This window comes from Siphateles boraxobius, unplaced genomic scaffold, assembly GCF_051911475.1.
Source record: "Siphateles boraxobius isolate OS27281-9 unplaced genomic scaffold, OSU_SipBor_1 26, whole genome shotgun sequence".
NCBI lineage: Eukaryota > Metazoa > Chordata > Actinopteri > Cypriniformes > Leuciscidae > Siphateles > Siphateles boraxobius.
In genome coordinates this window covers 18796310-18808633 of record NW_027508876.1, presented here as the reverse complement: position 1 = coordinate 18808633, position 12324 = coordinate 18796310, and the positions used below count along the sequence as shown (strand labels likewise).

Sequence of the window (12324 nt, the reverse complement as noted above, 5' to 3'; positions counted from 1 at the left end):
TAAGATGGCATTTCATTTATACACTGTTTTATTACCTGTTTGCCAGAGATAACCATAGCGAGGCATGCCAGTATGGTCAGTGCCATCATGACATAGCAGGCCTTAACACGCACTCTGTTCCTGGAAGCATCAATCATCTCAAAACTGAAAACAGCACAGTATTTTCATAAGTATAGGCATTAGCATAAAATAGTACACCCACAAAGATATGTTTAAACAAGTGAAGTCTTACTGTATAATGCTGTGATTTTACAAAGAAAAACATTGTAAGATTAGAGCAGGAAATATTTACAGATTTTCTCTTGATTAAAATGCTAATACCCCAAAAAACTTTATTTATTTTTTGAACGAATCATTAAACAAAGAGGTAATTCATTTAGCTGACATTTGCGCTGTGTTATTGATTCACTAAAAAGAACAAGTTCAAGAGTCATTTCTTTTTGAATCGGGCTTCACTGATTTCATTGCATTTTGGTAGTTTTTCTTTTCCTTCTATGGAAGTCAATGGGGTACAGCAACTGTCTGGTTACCGACATTCATCAAAATAACTTCTTTTGCGTTCAGCAGAAGAAAGAAATTCATTCAGGTCTGAAACAACTTGAAGGTGAGTAAATTATGACAGAATTTTCTTTTTTAATTGAACTTTTCCTTTATCAATAACCACACAGCCGTCAAAACTTTTTTCCCCAGCTGATGAACGATAAAACCTTGAGAGCCAATCAATCAAAGCGGCAGATGACATCACTGCACCGCACACACTTATAATAGATCGCTATCATCCATTGGTGTGTGGATGCTAATATAGTTACGGTATTAGTTATCCCTTAATAGTTATCGTTCTTGTTGTGAACAAGCCTTTACATATACATTCTCACACAAAGCAACTGAAACTAATCATACACTAAAAAAGATTGATCTTGGGATTTAAAGAATCAGGATAAAAAGAAATATCACGATTAATCATTAAATCATTATATTCACCAATCCCAAGAGAAAAGCAACTGTATGTATGGAAGGTCACAAAGGACGTGCCAGTTCTGTTTTGCATCTAACCATTACAAACAGAGTCCACTCTGATCTCCCTCCAGATGCCATGAATTACACTAATTACCTGTTATTACACTGGGACTAAATCTGTTTAAACCTTACAGCAGACAGCTCTTGTGTTCCACCAATAAACTGGCACATGACCTCATTAACCAACTACACCATCAGTGAAGTAGCATGCCTGAAACTGGGGGTTTCTTCAAATGTAAAGAGAAATAGCCCACTTACGACACAAACTCTGGAATCTGCTCTGCGGTTTTGAATCGGCCGGACCACATCAGCATCTTCTTATCCCATTCTGTTGGGCGGTAGCCTGGCACTTTAAACCCGAGCCGTTGAGCTAAAGGCAACACCGAGAGATGAGAAACAAGGTGTTAGTGAGGAGAAGTTGGTCTTTTGGGAAAAAGATAAAATTCCCTCTAGTATAATCTGATCCTTGTAGAACAGCCAGAACAGGAATTTATCTTGCAAGATATGTGTTGTGCGCTACATGCTTTTTTTTTTTTTTTGCTTTGCAGGGACAAAATGTGCACGTCAAAGTGCTGTCTCATTTTGAGTGCTGTGTCATGTCATATGTCACGCCTTCTAATGCAGGCAGGTAGAAGTGAATGGATATTTAAAGTACTGACCCGGTTCTGTGGTCGGTTGGGGTGTAGATGCCCCTTCTTGAGGCTTGCTGCACAGTCTTCTGCTCCCTGCGTTCATCACGCCTCTCCGCCACTGTCCTATGGGAGAAAGAGACAATTAAAGGGATAGTTAATTAAAGGGATAGTTCAGCCTAAAATGTAAATTCTGTCAACATTTCTTTCCTCAGTGGAACACATAAAGACAATTTCAGCTGAACTGTCCCTTTGAGGCTGGCATGGTGATCAATTTTGGCTGTATGATGATGTTTATACAAAACTAATATGTTATTTCCTGTTACATTTGCACTTAGTATGAGTCCAAAAAAAAAAGTTTGTTCCCCAAATGAGGACATGAAATTGCATTTAAGAATTTGATTTCTCATTTTAATCATTTAATTTATTATTGGATAATTTGAACATTTGATTTATCATTTCAAATGTATTAGAAATAAATGTACATAAAAACATTACCTTTGTAAATGTTAAATGTCCAAACTATACTCAAAAAATGAGAGTATAGTTTTGTTCTATATTTACACTATATTCACTCACCATAGCAATTATAGTTTCTGCCAAAATATTTCAGTTACAGTAAAACTGTTATTTATTGGGATCTTCTTTAAACAAGCTTTCACAATCTTTTCGTGCTATTGTTATATATACTACTGTACCGTAACTGTATTATTTCGGCAGAAACTATAATCGCTATGGTGAGTATGAATATATAGAAAATAAAGAAAAAATATATAGTTTGAATAAAGAAAAATTATAGTTTCTTTCTATATTTAGTTTGAATATTATTATATTAATATATATTATATTATTATATTGATATATTTATATATTATCAATATATAATATATATATAACAATTACATATATTAATAATACATACCTTAATTTATGAAAAAAGGTTTGTAAATTTATTGTTGTATTTTGTATATTCAATTTGTAAGTTGTAATTTTTTCTAAGACATTAGATATAGTTAGTGCTCCAATTCTTCTTGTGCTCTTTTTGATGACATAATGAGCGATACCAAGTTACCACAACTGTTACTAATAATTATTTACTATAGTAAAGAGATCAGATAACGTTAGAGTTGTACAATCGTAAATTCACAAGAGGTGTGTGGCTCTTTTCACGTATTACTATTAGATCAAACATAAAAGTGATCAAATCCATGCAATAACCTTAAATAACCTCATGAATTCAATCATGCCAGTATCGAAAAGTCCAACTACGTCATAATCGTTTATAAACGTGTATAATCATGTGTTCAGTGCTTAGTGTTATGCTAAAAAGTGTATAAAGAATGCCCACTTGCACTTTCACAGTGCCCAGTGCCAAACCTGATCACATGCTGCCTGCGTCCAAAACAAACTTATGGAAAATACTGACCTATTAAAGTGCCAAATGTAGCGCGAGGCCCGCGGATCATGTTGAAGATCATGACTTCTGAAGAAAAATATAATGATATAAAAAAGACTAAATTAAAGCCACGAAAGCCTGTCTAAATGACAACGCCAGGTTTAGTTTCTTTACCTGAATGAATGTCAGTTCGAGTTCGTATTTGCAAGAGCGCAGAGCTGTTAAAACACCGAAGGACCCTGAGAAGTCTAAACAGCTCATAAGAGCGCCCGTTAAGGACATACGTATGTGTTCGCTACACGCATCTGGTTTTAAAAAGCATAGTTAAATAAGATAATATGCACAATATTTGAAGTTCTTCATAATATTTCGCATAAAGCACCTCTGGATTTTATACGCTCACGTTTAATCCTGATTATAGTGAGAAATAATTACATCACATAATCTCTGTTAAGATGGCCCACACTAGTATGAAAAATACTGTTACTTATCTGTAACATTATTTAGTTAGTGTAAAATACGACAGTTTTTGAAGTAAGTATAATGTAGGCAGTATTTGGACACCCTCGGCGCGCAGGACCTCTTCAGAGTCCAGTATGGCGGCGCCCGGTGAAGTTCCGAACTGTGAGGACTTTTCAATGTTTCAGGTAAAACGAGCGAACTTTCCAATGGTTAGGATAAAAAATATGCAGGATTCTTAAGCGCGCATTGATTTGTATGAGCACGGTGTTATGATGTTTACAGGAAAGATGTACAAATGTCTGACCCTCTAGTCTGATGCACGCAGTCCTGTGGTTCAATGAGCAGCAGAGCAAACACGACACTGCTTTTCTTTATAAATATAAATGTATGCATTAAATTACCTATAATTTATACACAAAACAATATACAGAAATTAAAAGTATTTTTTTAATTAAAGCTATTAAGTACATATTTATGTGTAATATTTGGGTAGTTCACATCATGAACTCGTGAACTGTTTTCAGCATTAGGATTTTATTTGAAGGTGAAGTGAAAATGTAGGTGTTGTAACACTTTTCTCTTTTTGAATATTTTTTAATTACCTCTTATTTATTTCATTTCAATTGTACGATTTATTTCAATTCATTTAATTATGTCTGCGGTATGTGCCCCTCAGTTAATAAGAGCTTATAAAGCTGCTATACAAGAACTTAACGTAGTTTTAAAATGGGTTTAGATGAACTATAACATGTCACATTGCAGGACTCTGCTTGAAATATTGTCAACTACCTATGTGTAGTTATATTGTATACATTATAAATGTAATATGTGATGAATACAGAGGGGTTTCACTCTAAGATAAATTAGTAATAAGTTATATTAATATTCCTTAAATGGAGAAAATTATTCTTAATTTTAAGGTTTTTAAGGAAGGCATCAGAACAACAACGATTGCATTGCTTACAGTACATTTTCTGCTGTTTTTCTATCTCTCTGTATGTCCTCTAGGAAGTATTAAAAGGGATGCGCACCATAGATGACAGAATTGTCCATGCCCTTAATACCACTGTGCCCACTGTGTCCTTTTCAGGCAAAGTGGATGCCACACAGACCTGCAAAGAACTTTATGAATCTGTATGTATCACCTTACAAAGTGCTTTTAAATAATCTAAAATGACTATTAGAGATACCCTAATTCTGTGATTGATGTATGACTTATTTTAGTGAAGTATCACTAGTATGTGATGTTTAATTACAAGATTTTCCTCTGTACTTCGTGTCTTTCAGCTCATGGAAGCCCATCTGTCCAGAGATAAGGCAATAAAATCATGTATTACAGAGACCTCTGCTGTCGTCAGACAGTTACGCGAAAAGAGGGCGAAAGATAGTGACAACTTGTCAATTATCAAGCAACTCAGGAAAGAACAAACTAAGGTAATACCACTGTCTGCCACCAGGGGACCGATGCACTCTAGTGTTATGTAGTTTTATCTGTTGACTCATAACCAAAGAAATGTAAGACTAGAGGTTGCCCAACTTATATAACAGACAATAAGCGGAAGCACGTGAATCTGAAGACTTGAAGAAATGCTTCTCAAATCCATGGTTTAAAGTTTTGATTACATTATTATATTGCACTTATGGGTTAATTTTCCCTTTTATATAATTTGAAAGAAGGGTTATTATCGTTGAGTAAAACTATTTAAAAAAAATTCTGTTAAATTAAATAAAAAACTTAAAACGAAAAATGGAAATTAATCAAACTAAAATCAACTGAAATAAAAACAAATTGAACCTAATAGAAGTAGTATTTAAAAAACAAATAAAATGAAAACTGCACATAACAAAATGTCTAAAAATTCAACTTAAATGAATACATATGTAAAAATAAATGCTAATTCAAAATATTAATAATTCTATAATAAAACTAAAATAGCACTGTCTGGAAGTCTGTTCACAAATGGCTGAAATCGAAATCTTCTAAAATCTTCTCAATTTGCCTACAGTTAAAAATCATGCAGTCTGAGCTGAATGTTGAAGAGGTGGTCAATGACCGGAGTCTGAAGGTGAGGTTTTTGAGTGTCTTCTATTGATTCTATTGAACATGAGCTGTTTTCATTCAGAAACATGTCACTGATAGCATTTCCCCACTAGGTTTTCAACGAAAGGTGTCGAATTCACTACACCCCTCCCAAGATCAAGTGAATGATTGTTCTGTTGTCAACATGAACCACACAGTGTTCTGAGGACAACACCTGGAGCTGAGCCGGGACATTGACCCCAAACATCTCACAATCCCCTCCTCCACCAGTGTGCTCTGTCTGTGGCTTTGTGTTTCTACAGTGAAGGAACACTACCGTTGCCCTAGTTCTGTAAAACTTTTTGTATAAATACTGTACAAAAGATTTTATTAAAAATGAAATGTTTTCCAATTACGGAAATGTTATTTGCTTTGCAACACAGCGATGAATTTTCAGTTGAAGAGGAGAATACGTTTCTTGATCTGTTCTCAGACCTTGACATGCCCACTTGTGTCAAAGGTTCAAGCAGGGGTTTTCAGTTTTTTTTAGATGCCACGGACCCCAACACGATGACCCCCATCCTAAAAATTTAAAAGACCGGTTCTTGTATAAAGGCCCTATTTATACTGTGAAAAGTTAATTCTATAAATTTGTCAATGTAATTTGGAAAAGATTTAGCTTCTATTCAGTTACATTACTACGTTTAGTCTATGTATTTATTTAGATTAAAATAATTTTATATATTTTTTAATTAGTTATTAAAATCAGATTTTTTTAAACACTTATTTAAATCTAAATATTTTGTTTAAGTTCAGTTACATTAAATAAAATTGTAGTCTATTTAGGCTAAAATATATATATTTTTTTACATTTTTAAATCAAATATCTAGTCTACATTACATTTAAACTTTTTATATCTAAAGCCTTTTAAATTTAAATATTTAGTTTCTATTCAGTTACATTACATTTAATCTATTTTAGTTATAATTTTATTTAAATCAGATTTAATTTTTTTCGCATTATTTAAAATCTAAAATCTTTTAAATCAAAATATTTAGTTTCTATTCAGTTACATTACTTTTAATAAAAAAATATATATATATATACACAAACATGCTTATTTTAATAATTTTTTTTTTATTTAAATCCAAAATCTTCAAAAAATTTAATCTAAATATGTTATTTTTCCATGGACTCCCCTAGCACTCATAACTTTAATAACAAATCCATATATGCCAAAAGTCCACTATGCAAAGACAAAAAAAAAAAAAAATCCACAACTTTCCATCTATGCATTTTATGTTAATACAATAAAACTACTATTTACTGCATCAGTATCACTAAGTACAAAGCCCAAATTATGAAGACCAAACTATTGGCATGGATTACTAGATGTGAGTTAATTGATGTTTTGAATGTAAGGGAGGGAAAACGAACTGTTATTGTACAACTATCCCAAAAACATAATGGAGACGTGTATTTAAAGGACTGCTTCATTCACAATGAGTTACACTGCAGGTAGTGTTTACCCACTAGTCAATACATACATGTCAATTATTGATAAGATCATCACATGTAATGCACGGGTTATCATGTTTCATCTTCAGATGTTAATATCATTTACGGTGTAAAAACGGTAACTGTGGAATTCATAAGTATTTTGGGCAATATTCATGATGATTTGATCTTTCTGGAGGTTAACTTCAGAAGTATTCAATGGCATCATGATGAGCCTTGGATGTCTGAATGCTGTGCAGCTCCAGTTTTTCTCCAGCATGGGGCAAGGTTTTATAGACACGCAGATGAATATAGTCATCCTCACCTACATGCACCTAAAAACAGATCATTTAGAATAGTTCATTCAAAAACCATTATAGTTCAGGACTGTACGTGTTATCTGAGGCTTGCTTTTACATATAAATTAGTACATAATTCATAAAACCACACAGGGGTTTCTCTTACCTTAATAAAGTAATTTTTCCCCGCAACAACTTGCGTTTTAAAAGATTTGGCAGTGAAAGCATCAAACTTGCGGCCAGCTTTATCCTCGGCATGAGACTTTACCTGATGAAAAACGGGAGTTGCCAGTGAATGTTGCTGTATAACACATTACTTCACTATTTCTGTTTCTCTTCGATGTAAATTTACTAACCTCATCGCATATTTTCTGCACCTCTTCATTGGCATCTTTGGCCTCGGATGTTCCGCCACAAAGTAAAGGCATTTTAAATACAGAAGGTTATTAAAAAATACTCGGGAACGTTTGCTCACAACAAGATTTACTGACTGGAAAGTTTACTTCCTGGATATCACGAGACATTGGAAGAGACCATTTTGGTGGAATAGACCAAATAGGATTGAAGTGTATCAACAGAGAAATACCTGATAGATACTCTGCTGTTGCGTTTAAACATATCTAAACATTGTAATTATTTATTTTTAAATATAAAATATTGATCTTCTTTATGTTAATGTATCTCTGTTCATGGTTTATCACCCCCTAAAGTGGTTTGATCCTTGTATTACCGCACCCTATGTAGCCTGCTACCGCACATGTTACTGGTTAGGGCGTGGGAAGTTACACTGAAATTTTTACTAAATTAAATATTATTTTAAATTTAAATAATTGTTTTAACATAGTTAAAATAACGATAAGGAAAGAAGTTGAAATTTAGTACATAAACTCTACAAACCCAGGTGAGTCCAGATGACTGAAGCTTCTGCCACTGCTGAACACTACTGAATTCAGGTAAATTGAGACACAAATGCCAATGACATGACTGGGGAAAAATGTCCTAGTTGGGTGAGGAACAAGTTCCAAAACTGAAACTTGATATGCAACGAGGTTGCCTTCCTACCTAATTGTTAAGTTAATTTGAATGAAGCCAAACACACAAACCAGTTTTGCAAGGTTCTCTAAGGTAATCTGCAATTTTCAAGCACAAAACAACCATGTCCTGTTAAAATTTATATAAATAGCAACATCACTCCTTCAACTCATATTTTAACATTTCATTTTGTTATAATATCCATCCAATTTTGTCTACAGAATATGTTCTGCCCATTTTTGTCTATCCATCATTTATCTAACATCATGTGTCCATCCATGTGTTCATTCATCCCCTCCCAGTTCCCTTTACTGTTAAAGACATAACACACATGGTTAATGACTAAGCCATAGAAGATGTTATATAAAGAACATGTACTACATGTACTCTTTGATAAAAGTTTAGTTTTTACAACAAAAACTAAAGAAAGAACCTTAAAGAAATAAAAAACCTTTTACTATTACTAATATGTTAGTTTCTTCAGAGTGTGCAAAGTAAAGGTCACTAAGTTGTGTAAGGCTTTTTCGTCACCATCAGAAATTTATGCAATGAAAAAAATGGTTGCCTTGACAGCCATTGTGCGCATGTATTTTTGTGTCATACTCTGCACGTGAACTCATACAGTTACACAACCTGCGCACTTATAAAACCAGTCCCACGGGAGTAGTACTGTATTTGTGTTCGTCAGTCCTCAGGGTGTTATGTTAACTTCCTTCTCTTTTACTCTTGGTTTCAGACTCTGGGAGTGTTTTCAGCTGTAGGTTAGATACGATTCTAGTGCATTTATGTTTATAGTCAATAGGCTAGTAATAATATTAGCAGTGCTTCTGAGTCGAGTGACCTTCTGTTAAATATTTTAAGATAGCATTACATTCTCTTTATTTCAGCTGCTCACAATGGGAGATCACAGCATTGCCCGTTTAGCACTCATAGTCCTTTCTGTTGTCTTGTACATCATTTGCATCGTATTCAACGCACTTGCTGGACCAGGAAAAGGTACGTACAGCAGATAAACTGAATACTGTTTCTAAATAAATGATAGGTGCAAAAGTACATTTTGGTCGAATATATTGCTACAATGTTGTTTTACTCATCCGCAGGTCCTTTTCGGAACACCACTAGTTCTATATCAAATAAGTACAATACCGAAATCACTCCCTCGGGATGGACCTTCTCAATCTGGGGTGTCATCTACACCTGGCTGTCTCTCATGCATGCTTACATCCTGTCCACTACCTGCAGGAGGTATGAACTCTGAGCTAGAATCAAATGATATCCAAAAATAAAGTGGTATGTAATAATATGCTGACGTTCATGAGACATTTATTTATTTTGTCATCACAGGACTGTTTATGGTCCAATGTACTGCAGTCCTGCTGTGTTGCCGTATGGATTCTTCATCACCTGGATTGCAAACATGCTGCTGAATATAGGCTGGCTCCTTCTGTGGGACAGAGAGTAAGAAGGAAAATTCTGATATGTTGAAATATACTGTATATATACATAGTGATGTCTGTAGGGAATATTTGTTTTTTATGACCCCTACAAGTTTGATTAAACAATCAAAATATGAGGACATTTTTTTAAATATAATGGTAAAAATACTAAACTGAGGTAAAAAAACTAAAAAACTAAACTGAGGTATTTATCTGAAAAAAATATTTGGCAAAAAAGGCAAACTGTAGCTAAAGGTTTTATTTTACTATGCAAAAAAAAAAAAAAAAAATCATAGAAAAACCAAAAGCTCACAGGGAAAAGCATACATTACATAATCAAAAAATAATGACACAATTTGGCTGGTTTCATTTCGTTATCACAAATAAAACAATTGACTCAAATCTCAACTACACAATACGAGTAAAAAATCTTTAACACATTTTTTTATAATATATAAATATAGGCTGAAGATGTCAATTTTCCTTGGCTGAACATCACTTTTGGCTGCTACTGTATGTATATATATATATATATATATATATATATATATATATATATATTAGTGCTCTCAAATCGATTAATCGCATCTAACATAAAAGTTTTTGTTTACATAATATATGTGTGTGTATGTATATATTATGATATATATGTCTGTATGTGTTTGCGTGTCTGTGTATTTATAAATATAATAATATATACACATATATATATATTATGTAAACAAAAACTTTCATGTTAGATGCGATTAGTCGATTTGTATATTTTTTATATATATGTATTCACGATATATACTGTATATATATAATTGGTAATTGCACTTATTTTTACATTTTGTAAATACAATTTCTTTGCATGTATATTTAAAGAATACAATTTATGCATACATTTTTCTACAGTAAGAACATCTTTTGTAAAAATTCAATTTCTTTGTATTTATTTAAAGGGAGATGATTGCTGGATTTGTTTTCCTTGCCTTGATTGCCTTCACAAACTACTTGCTGATCATCTTCGCCTGTCATGCCCTCAAACAATATGGATCCTGGTTAAACAAATATCACAAAGTAGACCTCTGGTGCATTCGGATATTGGTGAGAAATCATTGAAATAATACTCAACAGCTTCTCAAACTTACATTTCAAAAACATTATGCATTTTTTAATGTTGCATCTTCAACTTTGCAGGTTCAGAATGGCATTGCAACATACACAACATGGACAACTATTGCCACCTTGATCAACTTCACTGTTGTGCTGAGATATGACGCTGGAATGACCCAATCAGACGCAGCAACAGTCTCTCTCTCAATTCTTTTGGGTGAAGCTATTGCTTGGTAAGAACATAAAACTCCAATTACTTATTTTAAATAAATGAAAGATGTTAAACTTGAGATTGATGCGTAATGATTTTTACAGGTTTATTGTTGAGAACTTTGTGTTTGAAAAGCACCTGCGATACATTCTGACAGTCTACCCTGTTGTCATTGTGGCTTTGAGCGGAAACATGACAAAGAACTTCAACTCTGCGGATCCAAGTCGCAATGGCATTTACATAGGTGAGCCAGAACAAGCGCTACATTGACATCATCGTTTTGCTGTTATGTTTTTAATCTGTAGTGTATTTCATGACAACCATATTGTGTGTTGTATTCCACAGCTGTTCTACTGGGGTTGGCTTGTACTCTATTTGCCATTAAAGTGTTGCTCCTTATATGGAGGCATATTAAATATCCTCTCTACAGAGGCATGGATACAGACGAGGCCATGTCACCGATGGAAATCGCTGAAAAGCAAAAAAAGATCTTCAGTTAATCTGAACTGGTCATATAATTTAGTTGTATATTTGTGCAATCATCCTACAATATGCTTTTTTATTGATATTTATTTTTTTAATTGTTCAAATGTGTACATTGTTTATATGTACTTTTGATAGGCTAAATAATAAAAAATAAAATACAAAGCTTGTGTAACTGAGTTACACAAAATGATTTGCTCTTATCAGGGCAGGGCATCTATGAACTGTTATGTACTTTTTTCTGCAGCAGTAAAATCATAAAACTCACTAGAGAATAATAGTAAAGGTTTAGAGGAGAACCCAAGAGGCTGGTCAGGTGATTGAATATAGAGTTACTATCACAATACTGTTTTATCAAACGCCAATCAAATTAAACAATTGAGTATTACTCTGTGTAACAACAGTTTGTGTATTGTCTAATACATGTGACATCTGTTTAAAAAATATTGATATAGTTGGTGAATAAAAAATATTATATCATGAAAATGTGGAAAATTGTGTTTAATATATTAAAATCTTATGTTAAAGGTATACTCTTCTATCTTGTTTTTTATTAAAAGTATTAATATGTAATAATTTTAATACTAATTTTATCCGAGTGACCATTTTAATTGTTAATTTATTTTGAATCATTTTAAGACATCCCTTTGATCGTTTATCGATTCCCCCACAGTCTATGATTCCCCCTCTATTGCTGTAGCGTAGCTGACATGCACTCCATGGCACTAGGTGGCAGCATTTCA

The 12324-nt window shown here is 33.3% G+C and overlaps 4 protein-coding genes across 8 annotated transcripts in view; 2 read left to right on the top strand and 2 right to left on the bottom strand.

Annotated features, from left to right (window-relative positions):
• Positions 1-12324, bottom strand: part of fam162a (family with sequence similarity 162 member A) — a 155805-nt gene that overhangs the window by 385 nt on the left and 143096 nt on the right. The window contains exons 1-5 of one of the 2 annotated variants that reach the window (XM_077244654.1): positions 3217-3615; positions 3073-3129; positions 1677-1772; positions 1276-1387; positions 36-144 (exon numbers count right to left, since the gene is read on the bottom strand). In XM_077244654.1, coding sequence (XP_077100769.1) covers positions 36-144; positions 1276-1387; positions 1677-1772; positions 3073-3124 — 369 coding nt within the window. In that variant the 5' untranslated portion in view covers positions 3125-3129; positions 3217-3615. Of the gene's footprint in view, positions 1-35; positions 145-1275; positions 1388-1676; positions 1773-3072; positions 3135-3216; positions 3616-12324 lie in introns of those variants that run through there. The other variant, XM_077244655.1, reaches the window with a different exon arrangement.
• mix23 (mitochondrial matrix import factor 23) lies at positions 3585-5936 on the top strand. The gene is made up of 5 exons (XM_077244656.1): positions 3585-3689; positions 4513-4638; positions 4792-4938; positions 5511-5570; positions 5659-5936. Exons 1-5 carry the CDS (start codon positions 3639-3641, stop codon positions 5707-5709), a joined length of 435 nt encoding a protein of 144 aa, XP_077100771.1. The 5' UTR covers positions 3585-3638; the 3' UTR covers positions 5710-5936.
• LOC143751874 (cystatin-B-like) lies at positions 6643-8351 on the bottom strand. The gene is made up of 3 exons (XM_077244657.1): positions 7678-8351; positions 7488-7589; positions 6643-7357 (listed from the first exon to the last, which is right to left on the bottom strand). Exons 1-3 carry the CDS (start codon positions 7747-7749, stop codon positions 7229-7231), a joined length of 303 nt encoding a protein of 100 aa, XP_077100772.1. The 5' UTR covers positions 7750-8351; the 3' UTR covers positions 6643-7228.
• Positions 8045-12067, top strand: LOC143751869 (uncharacterized). Of its 4 annotated transcripts, none has more exons than XM_077244650.1 (8): positions 8045-8274; positions 9241-9349; positions 9454-9598; positions 9698-9811; positions 10734-10878; positions 10972-11120; positions 11203-11342; positions 11444-12067. In XM_077244650.1, the coding sequence occupies exons 2-8, from the start codon at positions 9250-9252 to the stop codon at positions 11596-11598; spliced, it is 948 nt and encodes a 315-aa protein (XP_077100765.1). In that variant the 5' UTR covers positions 8045-8274; positions 9241-9249; the 3' UTR covers positions 11599-12067. The 4 variants fall into 4 exon arrangements, with proteins under 4 accessions (XP_077100765.1, XP_077100763.1, XP_077100764.1 ...); XM_077244649.1 differs by lacking the exon at positions 8045-8274 and adding an exon at positions 8991-9110; XM_077244651.1 differs by lacking the exon at positions 8045-8274 and adding an exon at positions 9025-9114.